Source organism: Apodemus sylvaticus, chromosome X (genome assembly GCF_947179515.1).
Source record: "Apodemus sylvaticus chromosome X, mApoSyl1.1, whole genome shotgun sequence".
Classification (NCBI taxonomy): Eukaryota; Metazoa; Chordata; class Mammalia; order Rodentia; family Muridae; genus Apodemus; species Apodemus sylvaticus.
Window position 1 is genome coordinate 98,471,637 of NC_067495.1, and position 21,179 is coordinate 98,492,815.

Sequence of the window (21,179 nt, forward strand, 5' to 3'; positions counted from 1 at the left end):
AAGAGCTTTAGTTACATAAGAAACCCTCAGCTCCTCTACCTCTTAACTTATTTACTCTATTTTCTCAATTTAGAACAGATTTGGAAAATATATCCTTCAAATAGAAGATGGTTACGTATATCAAAAGTGTTGAATGCTCTGCAATAAAAGCTTCAGCTAAGAGATTGTCTGAAATGAAATATTCTTTTGTCTGATTTCACCTATCAACTCAAGTGTGCCCAGAACTGAGGAAGTTCCAGAGACTAGAGTCCCTCATCCCTAACACTGGAGAAGTCCAAGGTAAAACACGAAGAGTAAGCCACCCTGGCTACCTGACGTAGTTGTTTATGCTATAAGGACAAGAAATGTGTATTGCGTGGGTATGTCATACATATGTATGTGCAAAATGAGCACAAATGATTCCAATCTTGAATAGTTACAGGTTGGCAGCCTGAAGGCTCTGCTCATTTATCATTTTGGCCTTTTATTTTTTCAGTCAGAGGTATTAATCTCACATGTATTCTATAATTGATATTCACATTCTTTCTACAGAGGAGATTTTCTGGGCCCATTTTACAGATAAAGAACCAAAGGTAAGCAAAATATTTTATAAGGAATTAAAAAACGATAGGGGTAAGTAAAGTAAAAAAAAAAAATTCTTCCTAGCATTCCGGTATAGATGATCCTGTACCCCAATATTCGCCTAGCCTCCCAACTAGAAGAATCTAGGCATTGAGAAAAAGTTCTGAGGGAGAAACTTAGATCCAGCTATAATTTCTGTTTTTATAAATCCCGTTATTTCCCCTTTTATGCAGTAAATCTAAGGAAATTATGTGGAAATCTTTCTCAGGCTAGAAGAAAGTAATTTTATACAGAAGAGAAAAAGTATCTGATAAAGTAAGCTGCTCTTGGTTCTTTTTAATTTTACTATTTATCTTAGCTTACCCAGCAAAGATTAGTACCCTATAATACAAGGATCAAAGAGGCCTAGGTTTGGATATTAGATATTTAAGACAAATTCTGAATGGTGAGTGAGTGTCTATGCGTTGGGGAAGGACAGCTATTTCCATGGCTATTGAAATAGAGTTGATTTTTTTTCTACTTATCTAGGAGCCAAGTGCTGGAAGGCTAGAGAAGGAAGCTGGGAAATAATGTCCAGTGTAGAAGGTGGGCTATGAAGTCGGGCTAGAGTAATAAATATAGAAGTGAGACAGTCAGGGAGGAAAGAAATTGGAAATAGGGCAAAACACTCAATGGAAGATGGAGAGGTGAGCAGGGTTCTGAAAGTAAGCACCTGAGAGGATTTGCTGATATTTGTAAGTTTTCTAGTTCTCAAGTTACTGTATTAATAATAGCAAGGATTCTTGTCTATCCAGTTTGACAGCCTTTGCCTTTGGCTGGTGTGCTCAGAGCCAGGGGCTAACCCTGCAGGGATGATGGGAATAAGGGTTTCACCCTTTCCTCTAAATCACTTAGACCATCTGGGAAGGCAAAGGGCATGTAAAAAACATCATTTCCTGCAGTGTTACAGGAGAAGAGCACCGTGCAGGGGGACAAGTGGTATAGGAGGTGGTACTAGGATCAAGATGAATGACATTGCAGTAACTGTAGTAATCTGTATTATTGGGAGATCAACACAAGTGTTTTAGGTAGGAAAGGGACTCTGGAATATTTGAAAGCCTGTTCTTTCCTAGGACTACAATGTTAAAAAGCATGAAAAAAAATAAACAATGAATCGAAGAGTTTGGTACCTGGAGAAAAATTTCATATAACTAAAGAAGAGGCCAAGATAGTTATTTTAGGAAAGGGAGCATCCTGATTTTTTCATTTCCTAACTATGTACATGTTTTCCTATCCCTAGGTAGGAAAATCTTATAGGCAGGTCTCTGAAGAATGAGTCTTATTCAAATATATGTAGTTGTACATCAGTCCACTAGAGGGCTCACTCTTTGGGAACCGTGAAAGAACTAAAGAGGAAAACTAGGAATTCAGAAAAATCTGTATGAGATAGGAGCTTTGTCTTTCCCAGAAAGGAACCATATCAAGAAATGTGAAGTCATATAGATTGTGTGATCATTGGAAGTAAAAATAGGGATGTGCCAGGAGCTACTGAGGTGGGAGTTGAGACTTAGGAGGAACAAAGAGTCCTTGTATTAGTATGTCTGAGATAGAATAAAGTCAGAATGTGTGTGTGTGTGTGTGTGTGTGTGTGTGTGTGTGTGTAACTGTGTTAGTGTGGATCAAACCCAAGATTTATATATATGCTTGACAAGCACTCGGCCACTAAGCTATAACTGCTGCCCCCTAGAGTCAAGATTTTAACAGTGGGTTAGGCCATTTGTTTTCTGTCCTCTAAAGTAATTATGTGCTTTTCTCTTTGGTTTTGAAGCCTCTGGATTAGACAGAAAACATGGAGTCAAAACATTGTGTCTCTGAAGATTAAGCAACCAGTACCAAGGCTTTCAGCTTTGCTCATAATTGGAGCTTGCTTTTCTCAGTGTAGCCTAGGCACCTCTGTTGTCATGACAACTTACCTAGTGCCTATTGCCTGGGCAATTGAGGGAAAACTGCTTCTGTTGTCATGACAACAACTTCCTCTTCTATCTCCCCTTGGTGATCACTTTGTTCTGGAAGAAATGAGGCTAACAAACGAGAGTGAGGAAGATCACCACCTCAAGCCTACCAACTCTGAAGTGCCTGATGTTCAAGACAAATTCCACCAATCAGAAGAGGCAAGTAATGATCTTTCGATTCCAGTTCAAATATGGGGACCATCTTACAGTGCTCCACTTGAAAGGCACTGGTGTCTGACTCTTAGTTCTTAATAGAGGATGACTTAAAGTACCTTCCTTCTGGATGTGAGGAAAACCAAAAACAACTATTTTTAATTCTCAAAGCAATAACACCAGTACTAAGCCAATAAGTTTCTTTTGTTTGGTTGATTTGTTTTTGTTTTTGTTTTTGTTTTTGTTTTCCGAGACAGGGTTTCTCTGTGTAGCCCTGGCTGTCCTGGAACTCATTCTGTAGACCAGGCTGGTCTCGAATTCAAAAATCCGCCTGCCTCTGCCCCCCAAAGTGCTGGGATTACAGGTGTGCGCCACCGCCCGGCTGCCAATAAGGTTGTAATAGTGGTTAATATATTTTTGTTTGCTTATTTTGAGACAGAGTCTCTGTGTAGTCCTGGCTATCCTAAAAGGTAGGTAGACCAGACTGGCATTAAACTTACAAAGCCTCCTTTCTCTGCCTCCCAAGTACTGGGATTATGGGCATGTGCCACCGAGACTAGTCTGGGCTAATATATTTTAAGTGTTTATTGTATGGCATACTTTTAATTTCTCTACTTCCTTATAAGGGTTAATGTCTCATTGGAGAGATAAAGGAAACTACCAGAAAAACTAAGTATTTAATTTAACTATCACCGGCCTAGGAATAGAATCTAGGATTCCCAAGTGCCTAGTCCTAGAGTCCAGGGTTGGGTTTGTGGGAGAAGGAAAATGGGCCCCACCCCTTTGGTACTCACAGTGCGCTGACGTCTCTGCCTTCTACGAAGTCTCATAAATTCCTTATGCTGACGAGAGACAAAATTGACTGCAGCATACTCAAGCAAGGCAGCAAATACAAAGAGCAGGCATACAGCCATCCAGATGTCAATTGCCTTCACATAGGACACCTGCAACAGCCATGAACAGAGAAGTTATCCTTTCTCGAGTCCTCCCATGGACTGGCCAGTGGATTGCTCATCCATATCAATTGCCTGTTACTGTTCAATTTTATCCTGAAACTTCTGTGTTTTTAAAAAATTCTGTCATGTTATCTATCTTTATCTGAAGGCCTATGCCAAAGAGATCAGGCTACCCATCCTTCTTCATCTTTCTGCAGTCTTCACCCTCTACTTTCATGGGTCTATCCCCTTATTCTTTATTTCCCTTCCTTGTTATTCTTGCATGCCTGTTTTGCCTTTTGTCTCTTCCTTTTTTATTTCTTATGCTTCTTCTCTTTCAGTAAATAAAAGTGATCAAAATCACATTTGCTTGCCCTCTGGTATGCCCTCGGTTTCTCATAGCCATGTGAGATGTGTGGAGATATTTACTACTCAGAGAGAAGGGGTTTCAGCAGAGGTCACTTAGTTAAAACGTGAACTGGAAAATTCTGAGCTTTTAAATTAGTGGCCTTGACATTTACTTTGGTTACAGCCTCACTGGCAGACTAGAAGCTCCTCCATTCCTGTTCAGCTGTTGACCCTGTGGCGTTTTCTGCTGCTTTTGTAAGAGTCATCACTGAGGAATGGAGTACAATGGTAAGCTAAAGCTTCATCTTTCCCCTTGGTGAAAACAGGGCAGACTCCTGAGGGAGTGAGTGCTACCTAGCCCTTGTCATGCTACTTCAGTAATTGCAAGGAACTCTTGGCACCCACCCATCTGCTTCCTCCTATGTTCCTCTTATTACCTGCCTTTGATAGCTTTGAAGAGCCTTTCTCCCACTTCCCTGGTAAAGGTTGAACACAAACCTCAGGAACAGGGCACAGCTGGATGGGTCTAAGAGGAGGGACAGAACTTCAGTTTATTGGGAACCTTTCACATTCTTAACCAGAGGGCTTCCCTGTGTAGTTCTGAGCTCACTCCATATAACTTCATATCAAGAGTAGGATTCATGAAAAGTGACTCCTTTTTTATCAGCTACTATATTATACAGCACCGAAAGAGCTACAGACTTCAGGTATAGAAAAGGTTTCATTGGATAGATTTTCTACTTACTGGCTTTCTTTGTGAGAGTAGTGACTTCATGTGTTACAGGCATAGTGCTTTACCAATAAGCTGTATCCCCAACCTCCTATCTTAGTGGTTCTTAACCGAAATGAAACTGTTCCACCTACAAGAGCATTTAGCAGTGTTTATAGGAAATTTTGGCAACACAGTTTTAGAGTGGTCATAGCTACTGACATCAAATGAGTAGAAGACAAGGGTGCTATAAAGTATTATAAAGCACATACCATTCCTCCCTTCAAAACACACACACACACACACACACACACACACCAGAATTATTTGCTCTAACTGACATTTGGAAGTTGGCAAACCCTGCTTTACTTCTGGGCAATTCCACTGAAAGTAGTAATGGATTGCTCAGATTAAGAATTCCTTGGTGCTGTCTCCGATTCAATACCTATGAAGAGGAGATCCCATTTAACTGTCCATCACCCAGACACACTGGGCTCTCCAGGACTTCAAATACCTGCTATGAAGATCAGTAATTAGGCAATGAAGGAATAGTCATGAAGTGCCTTAGACTGTTAATGAAAAGGGCACCTTATGTATTTGTGGCTTGTTAATGATAAATGTATCACTAATACATTTTAAAAAGACCACTGTGATCATATCACAACCCCTCCCCCTACAGCTCTTCATAGGTTCTCTATTAACCTTGTGATCTAGATGTTACACTTATCATGGTCTTTGACCTCTAACTGCCTCTTCAGCCTCAGTGTGCCTCTTGTCATCTATTTATCTTGCTATAGTGAAATGTTTGAGTGTTTTTAAAGACGTCTGTCTCTTTTCCTCTTCTCTCTGTGATTTGACTAACTTGCTGTTTAGCTTCCATCTTAGATTTATTTTTGAGATGCCATTCCTGATCGTCCTAGTGTGTGTTTTACTTTTGTATATGCCTGGCTTACCCATAACTCTTTAGCATCCATCACACACCTGGCTACTTCCTCCACTAGATTGAGCTTTTCCATGCCAAGAACTATTTTTATGTTGTTCTGTCCCGAATACCTGAGTGATTTGTTTTGTTTTTTGAATGAGCAGATTGAAGGTTTAGCAATGTGTTTGTCTCTGCTGGCTCCTACTTGCTGTCTCTCCCTTTCTTTCCTTTCTTTGCCTCAACAAGCAATGCATGAGAGTACTGTTGCTATCAGATGCCTCTGGCTTGGCCTCATCCAGTATGATGTTGCCCAAACTGAAGGGTGAGCAAGAGCTCCTTGGCTTGCTGGTTCCTTGGTTCCATGGCTTTACTTAACAGCTATTCATTTCAGGGTACATGCCTGGCTATTTTGCTTACTGACCAATGAGGCTATTAAAAAGTCATGATAATATGACAAGAAGGTCCTAAATGTTGCAAACAACCTCTTGACAAAGTGTTTTTCCATATGAAACTGAGTGATAACTAGAAGCAGATGGATTGGGCTCACTCACGGGAGGGGACCAAAAAGGAAAACTCTTGGCAAGAGGCATAAATGGCATTATCTTCTTGGGTTATGAAAAATCTTCTTACTTGATGGAGACAAAAACTCAGGGCAGGGCTCTTAATGCAGTGATCCCCATAAAAAGCTATTATAGTAATACAAGTATCATAGCCCAGGCTGGTCCTATGACTCTCCTCTAGGGACCGTCTGCCTCTAAGAGCCTCATTAATACCCCAGTGCATTTAGAAAACACATACAGGAATGGATCCCTGACTATGTCTTACTATGTCTTATCGGCTGTTTGATGCTAATCTGAACTTGACCACTGTTTACCTCTCTAGGGGGATTTGGAGTAACTTACAGGTTTCCTAGTAAATGAAAAATTAGTAGGGGAAATATCATCTACTGTATTCCTAGATCCAATACTCATTCTTTTTAAATTCTGATACTGATAATTATAAAAATAATTAACATTTGTTAAGTAATTTTTATGTGCCAAACACTGTCCTTGCATGTCAATACATTAATTTATTTTTCACAGTAACTGCATGGAGGGGTTAGCATTCTTAGTCTCATATTACAGTCAAAGCAACTGAGAGACAATTTACCAAAGGTCATACTGTTAGGAAATAATGAGGCTGGGATTTAAACCTAAGTCTGTCTGACCTAGTCTCCTCCATTTTACCTCCCCTATAGCAATTTCACAAACCATCAGTATCCATTGATACTGCCCAAGTCTCCAGTGAAAGAAGTATTATATGGAAAAAGCAATGAGAGGAAGCATATCTCAGGGCCAGGTCCCAACAAATCAGAATTAGAAGGAATATAAGAGGCAAGATTCACTATTCTTTCATGACCAAGTACAGTACATAGTATGTGCTGAATAAATATTTGTTGAATGAAAAAAAAAAGGCCTTACTCCCTGATTTGCTCAGAGCCTTGCTGACGTAAGGACTTTGAGGTGACCTTTAAATTCCCTACATGAATACACGACGATGCAGGGAAAACTGTTCTTAGTCCCATCAGCACAAATTTTTCTGCATAGTCAAAACATAAACAGGTCCCAGATGATCAGTGTCTACTGTCTTTAATTGCTATTATATTTGCAACCTCAAAATATTTTCCTTCCCCCCAAATAAATACTATATTTAGAGCACTTTGTAATAGTACCTTATTTGTTGTAGAAAGAGGACAGAATTTAGTTCAAAACTCTACTGTTTCTTTGATTCTTTCTGGTCATCATTCACCTTGAGAAGGTTACTTAACCTATGATCTGCATTTTTACCTGTACTATGAAAGAATAGGACTTCCTGTGCAATAATGTTCTATTGCATGGTTGTGTTTCTCAAAGAAAACTGAGGCAGGATTTCTAGTAATTTCCTAGCCAGGAGTATTCACGTTGTTATGCTGTTATGGAGAACAGGAAACGTTGAGTGGCAGCTATTGCTCTTTGCAGTTAAAACCCAAATGCAAGGTAGAGAGGAACATAGCAGAGAGTGCGAAATAGGGGGCTTGATGTCAAGCAGGCTCTTTTCGCATATCTCTTCACCTTAGGCAGAGAGGCCCTGGATCCAGAGCTCTGAGTTGTCATGGTGAGGACAGTGGTGATGCCAAGGCCTACACGAGCAGGGGCTGCATCCATGTTGATCCAGAAGGAGACCCAGGACAGGATGACAATGAGCAAGCTGGGGATGTACATTTGAATCAGATAGTAGCCCATCTGCCGCTCTAGGTGAAACTTTACCTCAATGCACGTGAATTTTCCTGGAAGAAAAGAAATGAAGTATTTGGCTCTAAGTCCCCATACTGCAGTTTAGCCTGAGGGAGTATAGGTTAGGAATAGGGCAGCCCTGCTGAACCAACCTCTGGGATGCTCAGATGGCCCTAGATAGTGCCAGATATATGAACTGTGAAAGCTCTCAACTCAGCCCTAAAGATTGCCTTCTTGCTCCCAGAATTTTTACTTCCAGAATAAGATTTTTCATGTAACAATTACAAAAAGAGAACAAAGAGAAGGCTCCAGAATCAGACTCTCTGAGGTTGAATCTCAAGTTTTCACTTAATAGCTATGTGATCTTGACTAAGTCACCCAAAGCTTTTGTTTGTTTGTTATGCCTTTTGTTTGTGAGACAAGGTCTTTTTATGTGATCCAGGGTGACATCAAATTTGGAATTCTCTTCTGAGCCACCATGCCAAGTTCCACTCAAGGGTTTTTTTTTTTTTTTTTTTTTTTTTTGCACTAGTTTTCTGGCTTAGAAACAGAGTAATTAACAATATCAACTTCATCATTGGGCTGTTAGAAAAGTTAAATGAAATGTTGTAGTTGAGGTGCTGAACACAGTAACTATTTCAATTGTTAAAGCATTGTTAAGAAAGAATTAGTTTAGACTTCATTTCTATCATACCATCTTTACTGGCACTTGGTCAAATTCCAGAATCCCAGCTGGAATAGACATTGTGTCTTAAGCAAGTTAGAACAACCATCTAACATACATCTGAGAAGGATTCACAATAGAGATCAGCTCTGGATCCTGGAAAGCAGGTTTCCATAGACCAATGGTTCTCAACTTATGAGTTGAGACCACTTTGCAGGTCTAATGGCTCTTTTGCAAGAATCACCTAAGACCATCAGAAACACAAATATTTAGATTATAAGTCATAGCAGTAGCAAAATTATAGATATGAAGTATCAATGAAAGTAATATTTTGGTTAGGGGTTACCATAATGTGAGGAACTATTTTTAGGGTCACAGCAGTAGGAAGGTTGAGAGCCACTGTCACAGAGTATAAGGAATCACTGTTCTGTTCCACCATAAATCAATGTATCGGTTCTAGGCACACATCTCAGTGCTCTTCTTTTTCCCATACTAGCCCCCTTTACTTTATCCTGATTCCCATGGCTCAGAAGCTAAGAAAACAATAGTTTATAGCTCCTTTTAAAACCAGGGGCTTTTGATAACCCAAAAGGAAGAGGAGACAATTTGTGGCATCATATTTGTATTTAAAATATGCACACCCTTCCATATCCTTTAAAATATGTCTGTATCATTCATTTAAACTGTTTCTTTGTTTTTTTTTAGTGTGTGTGTGTGTGTTCGTGTGTGTGTATGTAAGTTAGAAGACACATTTCAGTAGCCAGTTCTTGACTTCCATAATGTGAATCTCAAGAACTGAACTCAATTCATTTACCCACTAAACCATCTTGTTAGCTGTATGAGATAACATAATAATGATATGGAAAAGTCTGTACATGTTCAGTACAGATGAAATTTATGTTTAATGCTTTTGTTCTGAGGTTGGATGGACCTTTGTATGTGGAGCGTATTAACATGGAGAGTCAACTGTATGTCCTGATGTTATTCCTACTAAGGCCTCTTAACTGATTACTCAAGACCAATGAATTGAACTTACTGCTTGGGGCTTTGACATGCAGGATGACTCTATGACCTTCTCCCTGTCCTTGCGTCTGCCCCTATTCAACAACACAGGCTTCTTCCTGTAACATGCCTTTTACCGTCTCCATATTTCCTTTCTATGCTTTCCTTCTTTTTTCTATAATAGTTTGGGTTTTAGTTACCAGATTAACAGTTGTTTAATATAGACAAATAAGAGAGAAGGAATAACATTCTTAAACTCATTTGTCAAATCACTTCTAAGTGGCTGGACTTTTTATACTTTAAGTCCTGTAGCACATTTTTAAGTGAGTAAAATCTATTTTCTCTCATATTACAGATAAAGCTACTGAAACATAAATTAGGCTGTATTTCTTAAGGGTAACCAACCAGTATATAAAGAAGCTAGGATCTAAACTCAGGCTTATCTTACTGCACAGTTCTTGCTTTATCCATTTTATGATACTACTTTACAAATATTTAGTCATATTATTTCCTTTTGGGGATTTTAAATTCATATATTCTTTTTGTTCCTATCATAGTATAGTCATACTCTGTACATAACACTGAATCTTATCCTTTTTTCTATTTGTACTTTCCCATGAAGCTATAAGAACTGTGAAAGTATCATGATCATGACTATACATTATTTTACCAAATAGATACACTGTCTTAATTTACTTCTACCTTGTGGGTGAATTTTTAGAACAATTCCAAGTTTTGCTTGCATTAATAGGAGAAATGTGACTAAAGCCAATGAATATTTTATAATATCTTCTTAAAATATATTCTAAGGAGTGGAAGTCCTATATAAATAAGCAGGAAAAAAAATTAGCTTCTAAACTAGTGCTTTTCAAAATATAGTGTTTCCCAAACTACCTACAAACACCATAAGCCTCATGATATTTGTTAACCATGCAGATCTGTAGACATTTCCTCTAGTATATGTAATCAGAATCTCAAGGAGTTATAGCCTAGGAATCAATATTTTTAAAAGACTCCCTAGGGGAATGAATATATCGAGTATAAAAAGCTTGGAAACAATTCATTTATATTCAAATTGCCACCCCCTTCCAAGTCTCTACCAATTTCTACTCCCAGCTGTAGTTTCTAAATTCAAGGAACTGTCTTCCCCCCTACATTCTCACACAGCTAAGTTGCTAAAGGAACTGAAGACCCAGCAACTGTTACGAAAGCTGAAGTAGTGAGCTGTCCAGTTTAGAAAACCAGTTCTTCTCCACTTCTCATGCTCAACATGCAGAAAGAGCTGATGTTCAGGAGAGCTAAACAGTGGAGGTGAGTATGGAAAGTATGCATGGTCAGCTACCTGTTCCTCAGGCCTGTTTCTTCTATTTGATCATAGCTGTTGACAACTCCTAAATGTAGAGTTCCCAACTTTCACACAAAATTGTGTGAAAAATAAGACATTTTTGCTGTTCATTGTCAAAGGGCCCTTTAATCTGCAGTATATGAGAGAGATACAAACATAGGCTTTGGGGTTAGATCTGGATTGTAATTCTTAATCTGACAGCTATTAGCTGTGTGACAACTAATTAAAACTCTCACCTCCCCCTGTTAGCTTTCTTTTTAATATTTATTTTAGTTATGTGTTTTTTTGTGTTTGTGTGAGTATGAGAATGTTGCAGTGCATGTGTGGAGGTCAGGGGACAACTTGTAGGAGTCAGTTATCTCCTTTCATCAAGTGTGTTTTGGGGATTAAACACAGGTTGTCAGTTTTACCTGCTCAGCCATCCCTATAGGCTTTCCGTGTTCTTTCTTTGAAAATGGTGTTGATAGGGTCTTCCATGATGAAATAAGGCATAGGAAACATTATATCTCAGCTGACGAGACTCTAGTAGAACCTGGTTATCTTGTCCCCTTATCTCTCGTCTTGAGACCCTCTACTAGTACCTCAATACTAGACGATAAAGACAAGCCTGATTCTTACCTGTGTTATAGTGCTTGGTACAATAACCTAGATCCTTCTCATCTCGCAAGATAAATTGGGGTAGAGTCAACCCCTCAGCCACTTGGACAGCAGGAGCATCTTCTAGCCACTCAAACATGAGGTCATTCATGGTGTAGCCAACTGCACAGAGATATCAAAGAGTTTTAGAGTGTGTGTTTGGGATGAGGATAGAGGTGGAGTTAAGGTTAGCAAGGGTTTGGAGTTGAGGGACAAGGTTTGGGGTTTAGAGATGACATGCTCAGCTTGGAAAAGGGAATGATTCTGAAGAGGGAATTTCTTCAATTGTCTCATGGACCTGTACTAAATGAGCAAGTCAGAAAGATCCCAGACTCCTCTACTACACGGGTCTCAAGCTTGGGAAATGCTTAGAGAGAAATTACTCTGGCAGACTTGGGATGTAGGCCAAGAAGGTTGGAAAGATGTCAAGGACCCCAGCTGGGAACCTCCTGCCACATCTTAAGCCCAGAGCAGTAAGCATGTGTACCAATCACATGTCCTAAGCTGAGCCTCAGAGCCAGGGCTTCTGCCACTTTTCCTCAGGGAAGAGAGAACTATTTCTGTCCTTCCAGTCATGCATGGGAGAATGTGCATACCACAGACTCCTAGCCAGGGACTTGAATTGGAAAAATTTGAGAGTTGTTAGCTGAACATGCCAAGTTGCTCACAGATTGCTTGCTGTTCATGAAGGCTCATATTCCAGACATGACCATATTCTCATGTGTAAGAGGAGACTGATACAGAATGGAGTATAAATCCTACTGTAGCTGTGTGACTGCAGGTGAGTCATCTACTCTTCTGTAAAATGAGGCTAGTAGATGCTGCCCCAACTAAGTTTATAAGTTGTGAGGGATAGTGGGAACCTGCTTGTGCATATGGTGTATGAATTCTAGAGGGCAGACCAAAGGGCACTTTCTTTGTACTTCTTTTCCCACATCGTGGAAACAATGCTACAAGTTTTCTTCTCTGAGGAATATCTCCTGATCTTACAGTTTTACCTCATGAGCCAGATTATAGGTGAAGAATAAATGGGGACCCATCCTTGCCATCCTTTGGTGTCTCTGCATATTTAGCAGCCCATACAGGTTGACACCTTTCCCATAAAGGAGACTGGTTGAGTTCACCTCTCTAGGCAGTTTTTTATACCTGAAGCTGTCCTCTCATTCTCTGCAATCATGATTGTATTCATAGAGAATCAGTTCTGTGAGTACTTCTAGCTTGCCCAAAGATGGCATATAAATGGGCATCTTCAATGTCTTAATTCTGAGAAAATAAAGGTCAAGCTAATATAGGGGTTGCAGGAAGAAATTTGGGCACAGGAGGCACCCTTCAGATAGTTTCCCGTGGCCAGAAGCACATTTGTATATATGGCTGGGAGTTATTTTGTTCCCCAGCCCTATACAACAGTCAGCCCAGCAAGTAATGTGGGAACACAAAAACTACACTGGGCTGGGGGTCAAGGAGCTTTGGTTTCTAGTCTCATTCACAACGAGAATTGATAGTATGTGCTTGGGAAAATGTCTAAAATATCATTAACTAGCTGTTCACTAGAAATACTTACAGCTTTCCAGCTGCATTGTGCAGGTCTGGATGTCCATTGGGAAGTTCTTGAGGTCCATTGGGCAGGACAAAATGAGGGTCAATCTGGTGGGAACAGTAAAAAATAATGACATCAGTTTGTTGGGTTCCAGCACTGTACAGCATGGACCATCTTCCCACCCTTCTACCTCCATCTGGCTTCTTCCTCTTGGTACAGAATCTCTTTGCTATACACTAGGTGCACCTGATGCTGTAGAGAACATTCCCATTCTTGAAGATACGCAGTAACTTGTTGTCTGTGGTCACCTCATGGAAGTTGGCCCCTTTCTCATTGGCAAAGAAGAGGTCTGGCTTCCAGATAGAGTCGAGCATGGATGGGTCTAGATCCAGAGAGTCATCTGGATATTCTCGGTAGGCCAGACGTGGGTCATTCCACTGCTGCCGCAAGAAGACATTTACCCGGTAGTCCTGGAAGGATGGAGAGGAGGGCCTATCAAAATCAGTGCTTTTCCCAGGTGTCCAATAAAGCCAACATGCGCAGAAAGGCCAGGAGCAGGAAATCCTGGACATGTATCTTGAGGGCCAGTAGGCATTTTCCAGTGGAGAAAGCCCACTTTGCACAAATACGGCAAAGATGGGAATGGGTAAGATATTTATTTATGTCTTACCTACTGTTTGCCAGACTCATTGTTAATAGCTTATTTTTTGGTAGGACTAGAGGTTTTACCCAGGTTTTTGAGCATGCTAGGCAAATACTATATCACTGAGCCACATCGTTAGCTCTGAGTGCTTTCTTCATACACATTGTGTTATTTAAACCTTGCATCAATCTTGTGTGGAGAATGGTTTCATGTTCTACCCTTTACATATGAATAACAAAGGCTGGAAAGATTGATGTCCACCTGTTTAATATAGATATTAGGTGGCAGAGTTGTGGTTTGAACTGACTTCTTTTGTAATTTAAGGGCTATGCACTGCATCAGGTTTCTTCACATATTTGATGAGCTGGTCTTAGGCTAGTTTGCATTTAGCTAGGGAAAAACTCTGGACTAAGAATAACCTCTCAGTCATCAACTCAAATGTCCCATGGCTAAAGCTATGATCACAAAGCAAGAAGAGGGCAGAAGAAAGGAAATGCTTGCAATATGGTGGTACACTGGAATGGAAGTGGGGAATAGGAAGACCCCTTACCATGGTGGTCTCAGTGACAGAGCCAAAACTGTTGATGAAGATGTTGCAGGTCACATTCACAGGCGGACCTAAGGGTAGCAAAGCATAGCCCATTGGCAGGGCATTCCCAAAACCTCAGTGCAGGTTCCTCAAGTCCCTCTCTGAGCTTCAGATCAGGCCACTGCTGGGCAAAGACTGACAGCTACACAGACCCACAGGCAATGGGAAGTAGAGGCTCTTTTTGAGCTGTAAGATCTAGCTTTAGACTTCCAGCCTCGTTCCTTAAACAAGTACTGGCTAAGGAATGTGCCACCCAAAATAGTAAGCATGGAGGGGACTAAGTACATGGACCTCTCTTACCTTTGAAATTGGGCCTAATCCTAGCATCATATCCAGATGTTCGTCCCATAAGCTTGTCCAAGAAATCAGAGGGGGACATGGGTTGGGATCCTTTGGGCCCAGCTTTGACATCTTCTTTTGCCAACGCCACACTGGATGGGAGAAGAAAAGAAGTTTGATGATAGTTGCACAGTTTGTGCTTTCCTGCCCCCATCCTCTGGTAGATTTGCCCAGCTGACAGGAAGGTAAGAGAGAATGATTCTCTGATGTATTAAATGAGAGAACAAAACAGTTATGAGCCAACATGGCTGCTCAACAATAGTTCTGGGAAATGGCTTTCACATAGGCTAAATCTTTTTACTCTTAGTACATGACATTAAGGCTGTTGTCTCCATTTTCCAGGCAAGAAAACAGGCTTAAGCGGTATAGAAACAGAAGAGGAGTGGATAGAGAAAAGGGGAGGTGAGGAGGAAGGCCAGAGAGGAATGAAGGGAGGAGAAACTGCAGTCAGGATGTAAAGTAATTTTTTAAAGGTAGTTACTTGCCTGCCCAAAGTCTCAGAACTTCTGAGTGACACAGTCAGGAATCAATCACTGGACCAATGACTGACTTAGTGTTTTATTCCTGAAGGTTTGCTTGCTCTCAATCTCTGTCTCTCTCTCTCTCTCTCTCTCTCTCTCTCTCTCTCTCTCTCTCTCTCTCTCTCTCTCCTTGGCATAGCAGGAAGCTGCATTTAAGTGTAGTGTCTCCATGGCCATGGTGACAGGCAGGTGAATTCAGCTATGGTGATTAAGCAGGGATCTATAGCCATGGGAGAATTTCCCAATAGTGTAATCATACTGAAGTAAACTCCCATCTTTCTCTACCTAAGACCTTGATGGGGAAAGACGTGAGTATGGGAGTATGTTTTGGCCTGAAATCAAATCTAGCCTCTTTTTTTTGTCAGTCTTCCTCCTAAAAGAACTGAGGAGATGAATCAGTGGCTAAAATGCTTAGTGCACAAGCATGAGGAACAGTGTTCAGATCCTCAGCACACAGGTAAAACTCTGGTGGCTATGGCAACAACACACATGTAATCCTACCACTGGGGAGCCTAGCTTTTTTGTGGCAAGCTGGACAGTTAGACTCGATGAAACTGGCTAGATATAGGTTCAGCAAATGACCCTACCACGGTATATAAGATAAAGAATGATCAAAGAAGACACTTGGTATCAACCTCAGGCCTTTACACATATATGCACACATGCATGTCACTGTACACGCACATGCATTTGTGCCTACACATACACAAACATGTATGCATACATGTACATAAATTTCTTCAATAAATCTGTGTTCTAGTCAGTGACTGGTAGAATCACTAAAGGAGCTAAGGTACCACATGAAATGTATCACAAACTTTATCAAGGTTAGTTGTCATATCAGTGTTCCCTGATTCTATTAAAATTGGTTCTCTGTATCCAGGAAACACTGGTTCTAGAACTCCTCTATGGATACCCAAATTTTGAGATGCTCAAATTTTTATATATATATACACACATACATACATACACACACATGTATATGTGTATAATGATATAGTCTTTGCATATAACCTGTGCACATCTTCCTATATACTAACTAGTAAGTCATCTCTACAGTCTAATAGCTAATGCACTCACTTTAAATGTTATACAAGCAGCTGTTTAGGGAATAAAGACAAGGAAAATCCAAATATGGCCAGCACAAGTGCTAATAAATATTTTGAATCTATGATGTTTGAATTTGAAGATGTGGACAACTGATGGGTATGAAGAGCTAACTGTACATAGATTATGAGTCTGGGGATCAGTAAGGTGAAGGTGAAATGACTTCTCTAAGGGCCTGTGGCTAGTGGTAAAGCCAAAATTCAGAACCAGACCCAGTAACTTCAAGATTCAATGTATCTATCCCAGTACTGTCACAAGACAAACAGCCCAGGATGATCTATTAAAGAACCAGAGTGAGGAAAGGCCAAAACCTGTCACACTGTGATTTCTTAGAGTTAGAGCTTAGATTCTGAAGGCAGAAGGAATCCCCTGCCCTGGGAATAGAGGCCACCCTTCTATGGGCAGGTGTAGCCAGAGCAGGTGGCCTGAATATTTACTATGGAAATCCAAGGAGGTCGGTGGTGATGCTGGGGCAGGCAGAAGTCTGTGGCTTCACCACAGGATGCCCACACCAGCCAGGTGCTTGTGCTGCTGTTGCTGTTGCTGCTGCTGTTGGCCATCTGCCACCTGCCTGCTGGGAGGCCACATGGCCCTGCATACAGAGCAAACAGACCTCTACTGTCCTCAGCCTCACTCAGGTCACCTCTCTACTGGTCCCTGTCCTAGAACTCTAGGACAGGCTAGGGATCTTCTATCTTTAGTCCCCACACCTGTTTTGGTTACCCAGTTTCTGAGATTATCTTGTCAAAGGAACCTAGACTAAGAGTGACCTTGTGAAACCACTCTATCTACCCTTTAGTTCCTAGAAAGTTCCTAACACTGACAGGACCTAGAAGGGTCAGGAGCTGACAATCCCCATATAAGGCCCTGGGGTGGTATGAGGAAAGAATTTTGATTAAGCTATGGGCTACTTGGTCAACTTTTAGCAGGTCACTACCTTTCTCTGTGATCCAGTTTCCATACATAGAGCAAATAGCTTGAACCTAGGATTCTCTAAGAGCCTGCCTTACTTACTCTACTTACATCCATTTGTTCTTGAGGCAGTCTCCGCTCAACAAAGGTCAACAAAGTCCAACCCAGTGACCCCTTTATTGTTTGTATCCTGTCAGCTCCCTCTATGCTGCCAATCAACTTTTAGGTGCTTTTTTCTTTCTAAGCATACTGTCCCACTCTGCACCCCTTCTTGTCTGCAAGCAATGGGGCTGAAAGTACCTCAGAATCAAGATGCTCTGGGACACTCCTTGTGTTAAGAGGGAGAAGACAAGGCTCTGGCATTCACTTTTTTCACTTTGTGAGGCATTCGTTTGAAGACCACTGTAGCTGAGCCAGAGTTATCTTGTCTATTCAGCATATCCTGTCAACCTAGACTAGCTCTTGTTAAAATTCGAAAGGAGCAAATGATCAGGGGACATTCAAAAGGAGCCCCAAGAATTCTTTACCTGCAAAGCCAGGAAATGACTGCTATCTAGTGCCTCTCAAAAGGACAGTGAGCAGCTATGTATAAAAGGGCAGAGTAACTGCAGAAAGCAGTTTAGGCATCCCAGATCCAACATGCTGTGGTCCTGTGGCAATCCTGTGCCACCTGCAGCCTATTTGGCAGGCATCTGACAGATATTTCTGTCATTTTTAGAGGTCCAGCTGATATGCAGATAAGATTTAGTTACAGGATGAATGACCCCCATTTTAGGGCTTAGCTACCTAGCTCCTACCCAGGCCCGTATAATTCTCCCATACAGATGCTTCTATACCCTTACTGGGGCTGCACATCTGTACTGGACAGCTCCTGGGTTCTGACTGAGGAGGGTATGTCCTCCCCTGATGCCCTCCAGACTAGGTTTGTTTTTACAAACTTAGAAGAAACTGTGGCAGCTGCCTAAATCAGTTACCACGAGCCCCCAGTTAGTGTTTGCATGCTCCTCCTCCTCACCCCACTGAGCTCACCTGAGGAGGACCTTCCCTGGCAAGGTCCAGAGAAGAAGGAAGAGGCTTGCTGGAACAAGAGTTGTCATTCTGCAGGGACCTTGGAGTCCTTTCTCAGCTTGTCTGCCAAGGTGAGAGCAGGTATCCCTGTGGGAAAGCCAACAGTATAGAGCCCTTCTCCAACTTGGACTGGAATAAGGAGCCTGTGTGGCTGTGCTCGGAGTTGAGCACTCTTTCCTCTCCTGCTTCTTTTCTGCCCTATCCTTAGCAGTCAGGGTCTAGAACTATTCCCCTGAATAGATCTGAACCTGACACAGATAACCCTACTAGCTCTAGCTTGAGCTTATGTTAGACTGAGAAGGGCCTCAGCCTGCCGGTCAGGGAACCAGAAAAGATTCTCTTTGGGTAGCAATCGGTCTCCAAACCCTGGAGAGTCTTGGAGGGGAGGGAGGAAGGACACCGGTAGAAAGATGTTTCTCTCCCTCCCACATCCCCCTAGATGCACCCTCTGAAAGCAGCAATTTAAAGGCACAGTCGCCAGTAGCTTGAGTGGGGTTCCCAGCTTGTCTAAGTACTAGGGAGGAGCTTGGGCTGCTGAGCTGCCACTTGGGGGGAGCCTGAGGTGTTAGGTCCAGCCTCCAACTCTAACAGGAGGAACGCTAGCTCACATGTAGTCAGCCTTGTTACTCCTGTACCCAGCAGCTTTGTTTTTAGCCTGAAGTCAAAATGGGGCCCTAGATTAAAGTCTTAATGCTTTTTCTAAGGGAATAAAGATCTCAGAGGGATTATGGGGCAGCCACAGGGTATCCTGAAGATGAAACAAGTCAAACAGAGGTGTGGAGGCGGACTTCAGGGGCTGCTTTTCTGTCCCCTCTGGATGGAGGCATGGAGGATGTCCCTCTCTTTACCTGCCCAGCTCTGTTGTTCAACCTGGTAATCTGTGCATTCTCTCCCCTCCTTGATCCTCTCTGTCAGGTTCTCATTGTGGAGTCCTGTGACCTGTTGTAGCTCTTAAAATCCTCCTCAGTGTCTGTTCCCCAGGGCTGCTTGTGGGAAGGGAGAGCTATCCTGGGTGCTCGGCTGGGACATTGGTTTTGTCAGCTATAGAGGAATTGCAGGCGGGAAGAGAGATGGCGAGGCAGCCCCACCACACTGGCTGGAGGGCGCAAGACAGAATGTGACCTGCCTCCCTTGCTTTCTGCACATTTGCCCGTGGCATCCAGATGCTTAAGCAGCTCCATTTTCTCCCGTCTGCCTGCTTGTCCAGTTTTCCCTGTGCATCATCTGAAGACGCACCAAGACTCCCCTGAGTACCCCTCCCTGCCTGCTTTGCTCGCTTCTCTTCCTCCTCACTGAAGTTTTCCACAATCCACCTTTTTCATTTCAGTTTCCCTCTGTTCCTTCTCAGTGTTTCGCCTCCCTTGTCTGTCTCCCTCCTTTCTTCCCCCTCTCTTTCATTGTTTTTTTTCTTTTTTTTTTTAATTTATTGATATATTTATTTACACTTCAAATGATTTCCCCTTTTCTGGACCCCCACTCCCTGAAAGTCCCATCAGTCCCCTTCCCTCCCCCTGTTTTCCCACCCAACCCTTCCCACTTCCCTGTTCTGATTTTGTTCTATACTGCTTCACTGAGTCTTTCATTGTTTTCTTTCTCTAGCTTTCCTTAAATCTTTCACACTCTCCTAAATTATAGCAGTGAGGAACCAAGGGCTTTCTTTTCTTCAGTGGAAACTCTCCTACCAGCGCTGCAGAATTGGTGTGCCTGTGTGCTAGGGGAAGGGATCAGTACCAATGTAGACTGGCTGGCTGGCTGTAGCCTAATCAGAAAGAGGTTAGGGAAGATTGGATGCTTTTGGTCAGGGGTTCTTTGCCTAGATAGGGAGATTGATAACAAGGCATCCATGGCTAGAACTTGTTCAGCATCCCTCTCCCTTTTTTGCTGTTTCTATTAAGGAAGAAGATTTTTCAAATTACAGATGAAAGCCAAAGAAGAGAATTTTCAAGAATAAATGCTAAAATATTGATGAGTAAGCTCAGTAAGCTGAGACTGCTATATGCTTCAGTGCTTACATGGTGGGTAAAAGCAAAATACTAATTACCCTCATAACATGTTTATCCACCCTTTACCTGCTCACCCTTCCTCCTTATTTCCCTTCAGCATCACATACCCCACTTTTAGGCAGGAACTGAACTTGGAACCTTTCAGGGTAGTGGACCAGGGTGGGGAGCTTAGAAGGGTCCCACTTGTCTCCTTTCTGTAACTTCCCCATCCTTGACAACTCTGATCCTGTCTCTTCCTTTGCCCAAGCAAGTACTCCCACTTCTTTCAGACTACAGGGCAAGTCCCTGCGGAAGTACCTGGCCATATTTTTCATTCCACTGATTTGTCTTACACTGTTCTGTTTTCCCAGCTCTGTTGTATTTTCATATGTTGCCTACAGAGTACCCTTCCCCTATATACTTACCTGTCTGGACTCAGTGTTCTTATTGCTTTGTCAAACAAGACTTATGGAAACACCACCACTGCCCATAGGTCTGAGTTAGGAGACCCTCTATGTATTCTCCCAGATCCTTCCTTTTCCATCTCCTCAGCATACCACACTTGATGATTTCCTTGCTTCTTCTGTTGAGAGCTCCCTGAGAACAGAGAGATATTACCTGCCAAATCCACAGCACAGGATAGGCAATTAGGGAACATGTTTTAAAAGATGCATCGTTGGCACCCAGATCCACAAGTTTACCACCTATGACTTACACTGTCTGTCAAGATAGAATAAGTTTGACATACAGAGAAAGGCCCAGTATGAGGCAATGGTAATAAAGAGAAATAAGAAAGCAGTTTTTATTCCCTTGCCCCTTGGGCCTGTGGCCTCACATTCAGTCATCTGGAATTCTTGGCTAATGGAAGGCATAATCCCCTGGAGACTGGTCCATTGTTGTAGGTCTCACCTCCTTTGTGCCCCATGGGATCACTGAGAGCTGAAAAGCATGGCAGGGTCAGCT

At 41.9% G+C, this 21,179-nt stretch overlaps 2 protein-coding genes and 1 long non-coding RNA gene across 7 annotated transcripts in view; 2 read left to right on the forward strand and 1 right to left on the reverse strand.

Moving 5' to 3' along the window:
• The window catches only part of LOC127674777 (uncharacterized), a 22,434-nt gene extending 19,836 nt beyond the window's left edge, over nt 1-2,598 (forward strand). The window contains exons 7-9 of the long non-coding RNA XR_007975359.1: nt 74-279; nt 532-572; nt 2,369-2,598. This is a non-coding gene — a long non-coding RNA (uncharacterized LOC127674777). The remainder of the gene's footprint in view (nt 1-73; nt 280-531; nt 573-2,368) is intronic.
• Nucleotides 1-18,263, reverse strand: part of LOC127674773 (glycine receptor subunit alpha-4) — a 19,228-nt gene extending 965 nt beyond the window's left edge. Inside the window, exons 1-8 of the mRNA XM_052170472.1 lie at nt 18,196-18,263; nt 14,588-14,718; nt 14,249-14,316; nt 13,302-13,525; nt 13,080-13,162; nt 11,501-11,641; nt 7,710-7,924; nt 3,500-3,649 (exon numbers count right to left, since the gene is read on the reverse strand). Of these exons, the coding sequence (XP_052026432.1) occupies nt 3,500-3,649; nt 7,710-7,924; nt 11,501-11,641; nt 13,080-13,162; nt 13,302-13,525; nt 14,249-14,316; nt 14,588-14,718; nt 18,196-18,263 (1,080 nt within the window). The remainder of the gene's footprint in view (nt 1-3,499; nt 3,650-7,709; nt 7,925-11,500; nt 11,642-13,079; nt 13,163-13,301; nt 13,526-14,248; nt 14,317-14,587; nt 14,719-18,195) is intronic.
• Plp1 (proteolipid protein 1) overlaps nt 10,705-21,179 on the forward strand; it is a 62,136-nt gene continuing 51,661 nt past the window's right edge. For 4 of the 5 annotated variants that reach the window (XM_052170478.1, XM_052170477.1, XM_052170475.1 and 1 more), the window contains exon 1: nt 10,705-10,848. The gene's annotated coding sequence lies outside the window, so the exon portion shown is untranslated. Of the gene's footprint in view, nt 10,849-20,129; nt 20,250-21,179 lie in introns of all 5 variants that reach the window. The other variant, XM_052170476.1, reaches the window with a different exon arrangement.